The following is a 15,458-nucleotide window of genomic DNA, read 5'->3' on the forward strand; positions in this document are numbered from 1 at the left end:
TAGGGTTAAGATCTAAGCTTTGCATCCAAACTATAACCCTTGCTCCTGTCATTCCAGGAATTGTCTGGATCATATCTTGACTCTATTGGTTGTTTATCTTAGTCCTGTCAAGATTGGTCTTCCATAATTATTAGAAAATCTACAGAACTAGCCCTGATCAGAACTGCTTTACTAGTTTTCCTAAGGGGATAAAAATTGATCATTTGGATTCTCCTTGGGCTTCAGCAGACTAATTTAGTTCATTCCAACTTGAACTTCATAGTACACTTGAATCTGAGGCACTGGTCTCTGCCATGGTCATTTCGATGTGGATCAGAATCTCTGATTTTATCTTTAACAAATGCCAGCTAAGCATCTACAGTGTGCCACAGCCCACTGTAAGCATTGGGCCTATAGCAATGACCCAAACAAAATCTTTGCTGTCATGGAACTGACATGCTTTCTTCTGTCATAGTCTCTGCTCCTGTTCAGGACAGATGGTCCTCAAATTCTCAAAGCCAAAGGAGCCCCAGTGAGGATTTTTCCAAGGTTCTGCCCCTGGAGCACTCCTGGCTAGAATCTAAGGTGCCCTCTTATTACTACCAGGCCCGCTAGGGGCTCTTGAGAAGAAGTCTCAAAGATTCACCAACCCCAAGTCCAATCCTAATAACAATAATGGCAATCATGACAACTAACTTTTACTGAGGGCTTTACTCTGCCTTAATCTGTATTCTTTCCTTCCTCTCACTAGCTTTGGGGTTAGTTTGCTCTCCTCTTTTAAGTTCCTTCAGGTGAAGAGGTAGGCAGTTACATTATTGATTTGATCTTTCTCCCTGTCAGGCAGGGAGCACTCTCGGTAGATGTATTTCATTTGAACTTTACAACAGTTCTTTGAAGCATCTGATCTTGTGATCCTCATCTTCCAGGTGGGGAAAACTGGGTCTGAATGAGGACGTGACTGGCCCTAATTCTCATGGTGGCAGAACAAGCATTTGAAAGGTCTGCTTGCCTTTATGGTCCATGTTCTTAACTATTGTGCACTCCTATCTCCTAACTATAAGGGCTCGGAAGGGGTGTCCCATGCTCAAGTTCAGGAAGTTTAAGGGCAAGAACCAGAAGAGATGATGTGCCTCCTTCCTTAAGAAGGGCCTCAGAGAGGGGCACCTGGGTGGTTCAGTGGTTGAGCATCTGCCTTTGGCTCAGGTCATGATCCTGTGATCCTGGGATCAAGTCCCACATCAGGTTCTCTGTGAGGAGCCTGCTTCTCCCTCTGCCTATGTCTCCGCCTCTTTCTGTGTGTCTCATGAATAAGTAAATAAAATCTTAAAAAGAGGGGGCCTCAGAGGGAGACCCAGGTCTGTGACTACGCAGCCTCAGTTCCTAAATTACTGAATTCAGTTTGATTCCACAAGAAGATGCTAACAATCTGCTAGTAAATCTTCTCATCTATTTTCCTCAAATAAAAGGAACATGAAATGTCTTGGAGAATAATCAAGGCACGCACATTCCTAACACTTCAGATAAGACGTCAGGTGAAAATCTGTCAAGGGATAAAATGCTGGTTCAGTCTCCGTATTTCTGACAGAACTGTACACTGGGAGTTCGTCTCCCACAATCTCCCAGTTGCTCTGAATGTCACAGAATCCATTATGACTCCTGCCCCTTCAAGGGACCCAGCCATTGGTCACTTCCATACTTTCTCAGCTTCTATGCAGCATGGGGTATCAGGACCCTCAACTTAATGCTCTCAATGACCCTGTCATGGAGGGTTGTCACCTTGGCACCAAAAGGAAGCTTCCCATGCAAAGGTGGATCTGGTGGTTGATGGCTCAGGTTCTGTTAACACCATACCCTGTCTTCAGCTCTGTTTCTCAGAAGAGGGACTGAGGGAACAGGCCAAAGATGTGAGGAGTGAGCCCAAACCAATCGTTTGAGAAAAATTGCCTTGGGACTATTGTTTGGCTTTTCCTAACCCCTTCATTATGAGAGGAAATGCCCCTAGAATTTTTACCTTGAATTTTCACACCTCCCCCTCTACCCCCAACAAATCACCTTTTTAGAGAAACAGCATGTCTCTGCTATGAGAGTCTCTCTGTCTGTTGCTGGGACTAAGAGAAGGAGAGAGGGAGGCATCCAGGAAGCAGAATTCCCCTTTCTGAATGTGAGAAACAACCGTGTAGCACTCAGTCATGCACATCTGGATTTGTGCCCCTGAGTGGTGAGGGAGTGCAGCCGTGGAGACAAGTAAAAGCTCGTGTTGAGGTTCAAGACTGAGGACAGGAAAGTTTGCAGAAGTGACCTTTGCTGCTGTGGTGCAAGAGGGCAACAGTCTGCTGACCCAGGGTCTGCTATACAACCATAAGATGGGCACCATTGGCGACCATCTTGGTGTTTGCTTCTCTACCTTCCACGGTTAATGTAGCCAGCAGAGCTGCCACATACAGTACAGAAACCAGAACGGGAGATATAGAGTCTTGAGCAGACATGTCAGAAATAAGCCCCAGTCACCTTTTGCCAAATGCGAAAGTAGAAAACGGGCTCCTCCTGGTATGGCCTTCTCAGTCACACAGGGATATTTGGGTATCATCCTACCCCCAAGTTGAGAGAAGGATAAAGGTAGCTGCTGAGGGTTATGTCCCTGGCAATATTTCCAGCTCCCCCTGGAACATCTCTAGATCAGAGCCCCAGAAGAGTCTAACTGAGCAATGGTTAGGATTATCAGGAGGTAAGAGGCTGTTCTATGCATAGGCTACATCTGATGAAGACTAAAGGTATATCCTTCTCCCTGTTGAGGCAGATACAAAGAAACTGAATATCTTAAAGCCTGGGGTACTAGAAAAACTGGGATACTAGAAAGACCATGGGTTTTGAGGTCAACGCATCTGGGTCAGATTACCACTTACTACCTGGGTGAGATTGAGCAATTTCTTTAACCTCTCTGAGTCTTTTATTCTATCCTCACAAACAACCGTTTGAGGTAGATATTAATATTAATATTAATATTATACAGTGGGTATAATATTAATATACACTGGAAAGGAAGGCTCAGAGAGGTTAAGCAATCAGCCCAAGATCACACAGCCAGCAAGTAGCACGAGAATTCAAGCATAGGTCTATCTGTTTGACTCAGCTGCCAAACTTTGCACAATTCCACTCTATTACCTCAGGGACCTTGGAGCCTCCAACCCAGATTCCACTTTTGGGCACATATTGGGGCATAGCCTCAAACATAAGTCCAGAAACAGCTCCATGCACATTACTAGTTCCAGTTCTAGGCAGAGTTCGGGAAACCTGAGATTGCTGTTGAAGAAAGAAAAAACACGGCAGTTGGAATGCCTGCACATTGACAGTGGGATGTCACCGTCTTAATACTTAAAGCATTCTTGAGGTGCGTCAAGAAAAGTGAATATGGTTATGCCAGACAACACTGTGTGCTGGGCACTAGGTAAGCACACCATATATTTATACACTCTCCATTCTTTGCAATAACTCCGTGGGGTAGAATCAGCTGAGAAACAAGGCCAAATTCCTCACTCCTTGCTTTTTTGGCAGATTAGGACTAGGGAATGGAAGAGGAGTAGTCAAATTAGGCACTGATGCTTGAGTTCACTATTACCTGTAGAGGTCTGCCTCTCTTGGGCTCTGGAGAGGGGCAGAGTTGATGGGTTGATCTTTCAGGCTCAGGTTCCAACATGAAGATGCTGTCATGGGACAGGGATTTGCTACCCATGTTGCTCTTGATCCTGAACAGGAAGGAAAAGGTCTGTAAAAGCAGCCCAAGGGCCATAGGAACTGAAGACACGTGTATATGCATAGTATGACATATCACAGTTACCTCAGAAAGAGGGCAAGGATGTGCATGTGTGGACATAGAAAGTTTTCCATAAGATATTGAGTCAAAAAATAAAGAATAGTATGGTCTCATTTAATATATACACCTACGGGCGCCTGGGTGGCTCAGTCCATTAAGCATCTGCCTTTGGTTCAGGTCATGATCCCGGGATCCTGGGATCGAGGCCTGTGTCAGGGGGGTCCCCACTCAGCAGGGAGCCTGCCTCTGCCCTTCCCCTCTTCCCACTCATGCTCTCTCTTTCTCAAATAAATAAATAAATAAATAACGCTTATTACACACATACATAGTTTATGTTCATAGAAAAAAAATCCAGAAGGATATCCACCAAATAATTAGTGGTAGATCCCCCTGAGGAATGGCACTGGGGGCAGGAGTAGGAAATACTTTAATTTCCTACTTTATGTACTTCTGTATGATTTTGATTTTTAAATTATCAACACATATCTTTGTTATATGATAGTTTTGAGATACAGTTTACATACCATCCAATTCACCCATTTATTTTTTAAAGATTTTATTTATTTATTCATGAGACACACAGAGAGAGAGAGAGAGAGAGAGAGAGAGAGGCAGAGACACAGGCAGAGGGAGAAGCAGGCTCCACGCAGGGAGCCTGATGTGGGACTCGATCCCGGGACTCCAGGATCACGCCTGGAGCCAAAGGCAGACGCTAAACCACTGAGCCACCCAGGGATTCCCTAATTCACCCATTAAAAGTCTACAATTCAATAGTGACAACCCCGTGGAATGAGAGGGAAGACCCTGAGTCTTTCTGTTATTAAGGTAAGAGTTGTCAAAGATCTTTCACACTCAAATTTCTCTCTAGTGTTTTTGTTTTGATTTAAAATATCAAACATCTGCCCAGATCCTGGAGGCTCTCATTCACTAGATCGTTTCTTCTTTCACATGAGGGTTCCGTGATACATCTGTCTGATTTTCAAATCCATCTTATGCACCTACTCTACCTCACCCCCACCCTCATCTTGCTAAACCCAGATGGAAATACCCTCTGATTGGGAATGAAGACAGGTTGATGACAAGTGCTAAGATAAATCAGGGTAAAGTTAGAAACAAATAAAAGGCTAAAGGCAAAAAGACTCCTTTTGGAATGTGGGAAGATATTTTACCTTTTAAAAATTTCACCCAAAGACATCAGAAAAAAACTAAAAACTAATACCTCTTATGAAATGGATGTAAAAATCTTCAATAAAATACTAGTCATCTGAATCCAGCAACATAAGGAATTATACACTATTACCAGGTAGAACTTGCAAGAAATGTAAGGTTTTCTAATATATGAAAATCAATTAATGTAGTACACCATATCAGCAAAATAAAAGCAAAAACCATGTAGTTATTTCAACAGATACAGAAAAAGCATTTGTAAAGTCCTAATACATAATAAATACACTCAACCTTGGCAGAGGACATCTGTGAGAAACTCTCAGCTAATGTCATATTTAATGATGGAAGACTGAATGTTTTCTCCCTCATCAGGAACAAGACAAGGATGTCTGCTCTTGCCACTTCTATTTAACATTGTCCTGGGGGTTGCAGCCAGAGCAATTAGGTAAGAAAATTAAATAAAAGACATCCGTATTGGACAAGAAGTGAAATTATCTCTAATCACAGATGACACAACCTCATGTATAAAACTCCTAAGGAATCCAATAAAAACTACTGGAACCAATAAGTGAGTTCAGCAAGGTTGCAGGATAAAAGACCAATATACGACAATCAATTGTATTTCTGTATCCTTGCAATGAGCAATCCTAAAATGAAATGACAACCACTTCCAATTTTCATTTACAATAACATCAGTAAGAATAAAACACTTAGGAATACATTTAATGAAAAGTGTGTAAAAATTATACTCTGGTCACTCTAAAACCCTAATGAAATAAATTAAAGAAGGAAACCTAAGGAAATGAAAAAGCAACCTATGCTCATGGTTTGGGACACCTAATCTTGTCAAGAGGGCAATAAAGTCTGCAAACTGATCTACAGATTTCAGGTGATCACTATTGAAATTCTGGCTGCCTTTTTGTTATTCTTTTGCAGAAGTGGACAAGATTATCTTTAAACTCATAGAGAGGGATCCCTGGGTGGCGCAGCGGTTTGGCGCCTGCCTTTGGCCCAGGGCGCGATCCTGGAGACCCGGGATCGAATCCCACGTCGGGCTCCCGGTGCATGGAGCCTGCTTCTCCCTCTGCCTGTGTCTCTGCCTCTCTCTCTCTCTCTCTCTCTCTCTCTCTCTCTGTATGACTATCATAAATAAATAATAATAAAAAAAATTTAAACTCATAGAGAAATGTAAGGGGTTACATACTGATAAACTTGAAAAGGAAGAACAACATTGGAGAACTCACACTTGCCAATTTCAAAACTTACTGCAAAGCCACCTTCATCAAGATAGTGAGTACTGGCATGAGGATAAACATATAGATTTGTCGCTATTTGTAGAGATGACACAGAGTAGACCCAAAATCCCCTCTCCTTGCCCCCCCCCCAAGTTTATAGCAGGGCTAGTCTTAGCCTCACTTAGAGCTATAAGGTTGTGGTCTATACAATGGCATCATTTGTAACGTGTGAAACAAGCCCCTGTGTCCATAACCATCTCCTGCTGAGATTCCTCACGTTCAATGCACTAATTAAGGTCCTTAAGGAAACCTAGGTGTTAGCAGTCAGGGAGTAGTATAACAAGTATAACACGTTTACTAAGCGTCCCCTTTCCAGCAAGCAAAGCCTTGAGGGAACAGGTAACAGCACGGGTGAGCTCTATGGGCAGCCCAAATAAGTCTGGCAAGTTGGGCCCAAGTGGAACTCTGTAGGCGGGGATCTGATGGATACAGGAACAGCTGGGGGTACTGGACGTTCAGAGACGGAAGGGGGGCATCACAGATGAAAATCTGAATAGGGGTGGCTGAGAAAGAGGCTCCCCCATTCTGGCACCAGTTCCAGCATTTTCCATACCCCCTCTGTCTCCTGTGATGGAGGGAGAAATGGATTTGGGGTTCTTGGTTTGTTTGCTTGTTTCTTTGTCTTTACATTAACACAAGTGATTTAAAGCTTTGGCCTCCACCCAGCTAGAGGCTTCTGTCTCTGAGATTTTAATCACGCATTAAGAGATGTAGCTCCCTGCCCCACCCCCACCAACCCCGCTGGGGAAATCACAGACCTATAGTCTGAGGGCCAGGCAGGCAAACCAGGCCCAGTTTCCCAAATGAGGTAGGCTGTCTTTACTTGAAACAGAGGCCTCCAGCTCCTCACTAGTGGTAGGCCCCATGTGGCTGTGATGGGAAACGCTGCCCTCATCTACTGGTACCCAGTGCTCTGGGGGTCAGGGGTGTGCAGCTGCCCAACCTACTGAGCTATGCACCCCAGACCACAAGCATACGTGTGAGCACAGAAAAGGCCCCCTGGCAGTGGCTGTAGCCCCCCTGAGCTTACCTGGGTTCAGTTCGCTGACCCTCTCGAACTGGCTCCAGAGAAGAGATGTTAATACTGCTGCTGGACAAGCTTGGTTTTAGCCTCCTCCCTCCCTGGGCATCTTCAGACTCTTTTTTCTTCTTCTTGCCAAAAAAGTTCTTGAAGGCTTTAAATTTGGATTTCTTCTTTCCTGGAAGTCAGGGAACAAAAGCAAAGCAGAGTATGACAGCGGAAGGGAAGGTGGAGAGGAAACGGGGCCTTTGTGACAGGAACAAGGACTGTGATCCCCGATGCCCTGCAGGCTTGGCCCTCGCCGCCACCCCCCAAGCCCACAACACCATCCATTTGGCCTGTTCCCTTCTTCACAACTCATTATGACAAAGTGTCTGAGTTTCTGGGGTGAGCAGAAGCTCAGGCCCAGCTCGTGGTCTTCGGAGGGGCCTCTCTTCATGCCCAACCCACCAGGCATCCACCTGCCTCTCCACTCCAACGCACACCTCTTTCCTGACCTAAGAAGTTCATTCATGTGCAGCAATTACTGAACCCCACAGAATCACTGGAGACTACCCCCTGACTTCCCTCTGGTGGCTGGGATCACTGTTGTCCAGTTGGGGAGCCAAGCTTCCACAGGGGAAAAAAAACCCTGGGGACCCCAGAGTTCTAGGTGGGAGCTGGTACCACCCACCTTGGGTGCTGAAAGGACACACACCTGAGGGGTGAGTGCTGTCAGGGCAGTGCGGTGAGGGAAGCCATCCTCGAGGAGGGAACTTAGGAGCAAGGGAGAGGGCTGGGAAGAAAGGGCCACCAGGTAAAGAAGCTGCCTGTGCAAAAGTCATGACAGAATCAGATACCACAGGGTTTTGCAAGGAGTGCATGCGTGCATGCGTGCGTGTGTGTGCTATGTGCGCTGTATGTGTTCTTCAATTATTGCCGGCTGGTTTGGATTATCTACAGGGCTACTGCCCTCTGCACATGCAAATAATTGAAAGTTTGTTCTATCTACATTAACTACCGGGGCAGCAGTGAGGAATGGGACCTTGAGATGCTCCTAAGGCTCTATTTGGCTTTTGTGAATTTCCTAACAAGCACACATATCTTTACTGGGGCTCAGCAGAAGATGGGCAAGGGGAGGGGAGTCGGTGCTGCATTCCTCAAAGAGAAGGAATCAGCTCTTACTGCTTTTACATGCAGTAATTCACCAGCGTAGGTGTCTCATCCAAATTCTCAACAGTCTGGTCTCTGGAAGGCCTCCTGCCAGCAAAACAGGGCTGCACAGGCAAGGTAGTTGCCAATGAGGCTGCCACTAGAAAAGTTTAGTGGGATAATGGAAAGTACCACCCAAGAGTCAGAACACTCTGGAATCCTTGGCTTGCCTCTGCTATCAATTAGCTTTGTGACTCTGGGTACATCACTCAACCTCTCTGGAACTCAGCAGGGAAGTAAAGGGATCCCAATAATCAGCATCTTCCAAAGTGTGTTCAGAGGGTGGTCATAGGTCTATTGCATGGATCTGCAGGCCAGTCATTCTGAGAAATGCTGAGTTAGACAAAGTTTAGGACTCTGCTTTCCAACAAGACTTTTCTGGAACTTCAACATGCCTATATGTATGGTGAAGCCCTAAGATACTGGGCACAATAACTGTCTCCCAAATGCATGCAAGCAGAATGTCTGGCAAAACACACTTTGAGAAATGCTACAGTAGGGTTCTTCTAGCTCTGAAATCCTATGGCCTGTTTGTATACTGATTCCTAAAAAGCCTACCTATTAGAAAGGTTTCTAACGTTCAAGGCCTGCCTTCAGTCCAGTGTCCCACCAACCTCAATAATCAATCCTTTTCTCTCTACACACCTGAAACTTGACTGTTGGCCCTTCAAGTTTTACATCTGAATGCTCTCTAGTCTGTTCATCCATCCATCCATCCATCCATCCATCCATCCAACAAATGTTTAAGACCAAGCACTTACTATGTTTTGGGCATCAATGAGAAAGGAATAAGATACAGTTCTGTGTCTTAGCTACCCACCCCTACATCAAGGCTGTAGGCAGGCCCTCTTTAGCATTCTCATTAGCAACCAGCACAGTGAAAGGCATGCGATAGCACCCCAGAAACCACTGAGCCCATTGAGGAGTGCAGAATACCAACACGACTGTCAATTCCCTTAAATTGAGGTCACTGAGCAGTCATCACTAAGCATCGTATAATTTAAACACTAGCCCTTGTCAGGATTGACATAAATTGTAAAAAATGTAAGTAAAGAGTTTAGCATAGGATCTGGTGTGGTGCAAGTGCTAATAAATGTGAGCTAGTACTAGGGAATCAATAATTATTTCTTTAAAAAAAAGTTTTTTACATAAGCTCTACACCCAGCGTGGGGCTTGAACTCACAACCCTGAGATCAAGAGTTGCATGCTCTACTGACTGGGTCAGCCAGGTATCCCAATAATTACTTGTTTATTATGCCAGATTCAATTCTACCTGTAGAATCGATCTATCACTTCTATCTATAGATAAGGGGAAGCAGCCCCACATCTACCATTCAATAGTAAATTGCATGCATGTGCAATATGCATGATTAGAAGCAGAAGCCGGCATGGGGTGGGACAATGCAAGACCAGAGGACTGTTTGCTTGATAATCACCACTTAACTCATTGCAGTTGGGATGGCTTGGGCAATTTCTCATCTACTAGGATGTATCTAAATAGGGTCACAATTGGGACCAACTTACCAGTCCTACCTACCAGTAGAAAGAATAAAACATGAAGATACAGCAGGAAACCGAGTTTCCTTCTGTAATTTTTTTTCAGGAAAAAATTCAACTAATTTCTATAATAATAAATCATTTAGAATGATGCTTGGGATGCTCGAAAATGACTGTGCATTCCTCTACTATACTAACTACTGAAATAAGTTCTTTGCTGGAAAAAGATTTACCATCTGGACCCCTGGGGAGAAATGCCCTTCTCTGTGGTATCTGCCTATTTCTCTGGTGTAAAAGGCCCCCCATTTTCACCCACAAGGAGTAAGAGTTACAGATTCTCGACGGGTGGTCTCCTCCTGGCCTTCTGAAAGAGGAACAACTTTATGCTCAGTGTGTTTAGAAACACAGTGATTGTTGCCCCTCTTTGCTTCAAAATCCCAGACTAGAAGGGAGGAGGGCAAACCTGCTTCTCATAAACTGGCAAAGGCAGAGAGGTGAGAATCAGCAGCTGGTAGCTGCACTTGTGACACAATCTAGAAACACTTAATAATTGAATAAAAACACTTTTAGGGATGCCTGGGTGGCTCAGTGGTTGAGCATCTGCCTTCGGCTCAGGGCGTGATCCTGGGATCTGGGATCGAGTCCCACATTGGGCACCTTGCAGGGGGCCTGCTTCTCCCTCTGCCGGTGTCTCTGCCTCTCTCTGTGTGTCTCTCATGAATAAATAAATAAAATCTTTAAAAAGAAAACACTTTTAAAACTCTCCAGGCTGTAAAACTGAACGTAGCAAATGTAATCATTGTACAGGCAGACAAAAATTATTATGCACTGACACTCTTTCACGTTCCTAGGTTAGCAAAATGATTAGTGACTTCAGAACTGTAACAGGTGCTAAAATTTACTTACGTGTGTATTTCAATCCCACCCTGACTCCCGCGAATTTCCATTTTGCTGGGCAAAAACCACAACATATTTTCCTACAAGCATCAAAAATACCTTCAGTAATATGAGTCTCTTTCAACCATGGGCACTAGAAAGAAAACAATGTTTCCATTCAGTCCTGCGGGGGGGCTCTGAGGATGGGGGTGCGAGCGCTTTGTTGGCAGAGCTGGGGGTACGCCGAGAGCCAGTGACCACCACACTCGGAAGGTTGGTGGCTCACTGACCTAGGACGGTGACTTGGAAGCTGGACACTGCCTTACCGAATAACCCATTACCACACATCCAATCTCAGCTGCAAGGGTCCAAGTCTTTGGCGTCTTTTGGCTTGGGAGACCCCTCCAGCACCAACCACATCGGACCCCACGTGTGGAGACCAGCCCTAGGAAATAGATACAAATCCAGGAACTGTCCACACACTATGTCTTTTGAAACCATAATGAAATCTGGGATGGCTGCCATATATTCAAGTGTATGAATTAATCTCTCAAGCTTTCTTTTGTAAAGGGGTGCCTGGCAGCTGAGACCCCTGCACAGGCTGGTTTTCAAAGCTGCTGAAGTGCCAAAGGGTAGATAGACCTAGGTAGCAGGTGAGTGTTGAAACGTCTGTATCCAGCAATGTTCATGTAGGGTTGCCTCTACACAGGGTAACTCATGCCCTGTCAGGTACAGCAGTGGAGGTCAGTGAGCTGCCAGCTGTCTGAACTTCTCCTACAATAAAGCCATTGGTTGCACTATGGATTCCAAAACAGGCAGTAGCTTTCTACATCCTCATCCAACGAGGGCTGTGTGTCACATTCCAGAAAATAGCTCCCAGAAGGCAGGTTTTTACCCCCCAGAGAAGAAAACACCATTAACTCCAATGAAGAAATCATTGCTTCTGGGTTATATATGTGCTTATCCACCAAGCATACAGGCAGCCCACCTGGGTTGACCTTAGTGGGCTTTAAAAGTGCATCACATAATGGTACCTTGTTGCCTCATATCGCTGCTTGGGAAGAAAACATTTCTACCTTAGCCTTTCTTTCCATCTACCTCTGAACAGCCATGTTATTCTCTGGCTAGCAATGACTAGTTCTCAAAACACACCCAAATGTCTGGTCTTTTAAAAAACAAAACCTTGGGAACAGAGAAAAGGCATTTCCTTATCTCCACTCTTTATCAAGATGCACCGCATTGCCACCTTCTTTTGTAGGCATCTGTCTAGCTCATATCCAAAAAGATAGGTCAGTTGGTAATTGGGACTGTCTTGGTGTAGAGGCCTATCATTCATTTATTTATTCGTTCATTGATTAAATATTTGGGGGTACCGAAGGACTCTCTCTGAGACCCAATTAATCAATGGTGACGCAGACATGAAGACCCAAGCCCTGCCCTCAACCTGATCTATGCATCAGGTTCGGCATCTCCTGCCCCACATCATCAGTGAAATCAGGCCTCTAGGAAACCATAGGAAGGTTCCATTCTGTTCTTCCAGACCACGTCCTCCACATCACACACTACATCCACAAAAATTGAAGAACAAGCCAGTGAACTGTTACATTTCATTCTGTCTTTAATCAATGTCTTATTTTATGTCCAATGGTTCCTTTGGCAGGGGTGTGGTGTCAGTGAAGCTTATCATTGTCTAGTGACTTTTACCTCCCTCATGGTCGCGTATCCCTCATAGGTGGTTCCTCAAATGAAGGAATGGACACACATCTGAGTAAGTTTTACAGAAGAAGTTTTGTAAATTGAGTCCTACTTAGCCAAAGCCTGTGGAGGCATCTTTTGTTTGTATTCTCCCTTTATTCCTCAAATTACAAATTTAGCTGTTGGTTAAATCTGGATCACTAGCTACAGTATGACCTCAGTTGAATCTCTCAGACATGGTCTACTCTCATTTTTTTTCCGGATTAAGCAGAAATATTTCTCATACCTTAGTATGCAGAACCTGGTAACCATCCCAAAAGAAGATTGCAAGGCCTCAGATAAACCTCTTCTGATATCAGAGTTGGACCCAAAAAGTTTGCTTGTGACTTGGTTTTTTCTTAGGAGTTAAATATAGTAAACAAATCTAGTTCTAGTTTACAAGATATTACTGGGCTACTTACCATCCTCACTGGCCTCCAGAACCTCCAGACTTCCAGAAACTTCACTTAGTGATTCAGCCATACTAGTATCACTAAAAGATTGAGTGAAAAAGCAAAAGATCATTATTTGATATCCAGGGCACAACACACTAGTTTTACCCTACCCCTTATTCTTCCATTAGATTCTTAAACCATTCAAGGAAAACCAGACAAAGAGAATTGCCATTAGGGAAAATTACCCTTCCTTAAAAGATCATAATTTGAAATTATGATCAGGCAAATACATAGACACAGCAAGTGTCTTGCTTGGGGTTGGGGAAATGGGTTTGTTTGTGAATAATACATCTAGAAATACTACTTGCAACAAATATAGATATAAGGACCAACCTTCTTAATTTGTCAAGAGCACGTATAAATCAACAAGAGACAAATGACTCCGTGTAAAAGAGGATAAAGGATACAATTGGCAGTGTATGGAAAAAGAAATACCAATAGTTAATAACCACATGAAGAGAGACCCTGTCCCACTCCTAATGAAGGAAATGTAAATCAAAAGATCAGGTTAATATTTCCACCTATCAGATTGTCAAAAAAGTTTGACATTCTAATTCTAATGATGTTCCATTGCCGACAAGGATAAGAAACATAAACACTCCCATACACTATGGAGTGTAAACTGCTCTGTGAAGAACAGTTTCGCAGAATCAAGAGTCCTTAAAATGCACATACCTTTTGATCCAGTATCATTGCTGCTAGAACTTTACACTATAGATATATTCACACTTGTACACAGAAACATACATGCAAAAATTTTTATCACCGCATTGTTTTAAAATAACCAAAAATGGGAAACAATCCAAATAGCCATCAAAAGGCTAATTCTCCTATGACTCTTATCCTATGTCATGGGAGAATCATCTGTCCTTGTGCTTTTCTCCATCAGTACAGATCATCGATTGAGCATCAACTGTAAATTTTCCATTTAATCTAGCCTTCTAGCAAAAGCTAGGGTCAACAGGCCTAGGGAAACGTGTCTGTGGATAATCCAATATTTATAAATCAATGCTGACATTTTTATGGGAGTTTGTGTGGGGCCAGGAGGAGGACCTGATCAGTACCCTAACCCAGAGAAAGCCTGCTCTATATTCATACACAGCTTGGAAGCTGTAGAAAGGCGGGCAGAGATGGGCCTCATAAGAGCTCCCCCTAGGGTCTTGATCTGACTGAAGTACCATCATGCAGCAGGGTTAAGTAGGTTCTGGAGCCTCCCTCCCCACCCCAGATCTGCTCTGCTCCCAGACATAGTTAAACTGCCATTGCTATTTCGTGGATGGACTCCAGGCCCGTGTGGTCCAGCCCTCCAGCCATAAGCCCCTGATACATCTCCAGAGGTAAAGAGGGATGCCTGTAGGCTCTAAGGTGGCTTCAGACCCTCTTAGCAAGAAGTCCTATGATTTCCTACAGTGTGTGTTCTTTCTTACCGTGATGAGTAATAAACACAACTCGTTTGACGACGGGTGTGATCCTGGTGGACTTTGGCTGAAAGGTATTGACATTTCGTTCAAGTCACTCAAGTTCTATGAGCTAGCATCACAATTCTGCGTGAAAATTACTTAATCCCAAGCCCACACAATCCTCACTAATGGTCACACGCATGCACACACACAAAAGTTCTACCTGGAGATTTGGGAGGAGCAAAGGGATAGTAAAGTTCAGAGGCCCCTCAGAAATTCCAAGGGAGGATAGGAGAATTCCTTGGGCCAGGAGCAATTCACATCACGGGTGAGATCCTGGGCCACCTTCATAAACATGGCAGCACTCCCACCCCCAATACTAAGGAAGGCTTTTTCGACACTGGGGAAATAAACTGTCTCTGAGCTTTGGAGAAGTCCGTAGAAAGGGAGTCTGCCTTCCAAAATACCGGGCCACAGTAGGCTAATATTGTCTTTAACCCATCCAACACTGTCAGGGCTAGAAGAAAGGTAAGCAACAGTCAAAGAGAAAAATACAGAAGCCAACAGGGAGAACAAAGAGGACATCTTGGCAGCATCTGAATCCCTTAGGGCACTTACTAGAATCACTCAAGTTGACTAATTCTTGAGTGTAGACTGTCTCCGATTCTGCAAGGCACACCTGCCTCATCCTCCCAAGCAAATCCAAAATGCCTTGAAGACGGCCCCACCATCAGCTGCGCTGTCTCCCTGTCTCCATCAACCAACCGAAAACCACAGGGAAATACACACACCTCCTCTTGATTTGAAATTCTCTTACCACTCCACGTCTCCGCATCTCTTTCAAGCAGAGCTTACAAGAGGCATGTCATCCATACCTACTATCCTTCTGTCTTCGCTTATTCTCCTGGGCTCGCTCTCTTCGGGCTCCAGACCCAAAGTGCCTACAAAGCCCTCGACCAAACTGACTCTTGTTAAATGAGGCCACGGGTGCTTTGATTTCCCTGTGACATCAGCCACTCCCTCCTTATTTGA

General features: G+C 44.3%; 1 protein-coding gene across 5 annotated transcripts in view; it reads right to left on the reverse strand.

Moving 5' to 3' along the window:
• KIAA1210 (KIAA1210 ortholog) overlaps positions 1-15,458 on the reverse strand; it is a 58,350-nt gene that overhangs the window by 24,125 nt on the left and 18,767 nt on the right. For 3 of the 5 annotated variants that reach the window (XM_072745027.1, XM_072745024.1, XM_072745025.1), the window contains exons 2-4: positions 12,994-13,064; positions 7,283-7,451; positions 3,596-3,722 (exon numbers count right to left, since the gene is read on the reverse strand). In XM_072745027.1, coding sequence (XP_072601128.1) covers positions 3,596-3,722; positions 7,283-7,451; positions 12,994-13,064 — 367 coding nt within the window. Of the gene's footprint in view, positions 1-3,595; positions 3,723-7,282; positions 7,452-12,993; positions 13,065-14,453; positions 14,506-15,301; positions 15,366-15,458 lie in introns of those variants that run through there. The other 2 variants (XM_072745028.1, XM_072745026.1) reach the window with 2 other exon arrangements.

The sequence above is a fragment of the Vulpes vulpes genome, chromosome X, assembly GCF_048418805.1.
Source record: "Vulpes vulpes isolate BD-2025 chromosome X, VulVul3, whole genome shotgun sequence".
Lineage (NCBI taxonomy): Eukaryota > Metazoa > Chordata > Mammalia > Carnivora > Canidae > Vulpes > Vulpes vulpes.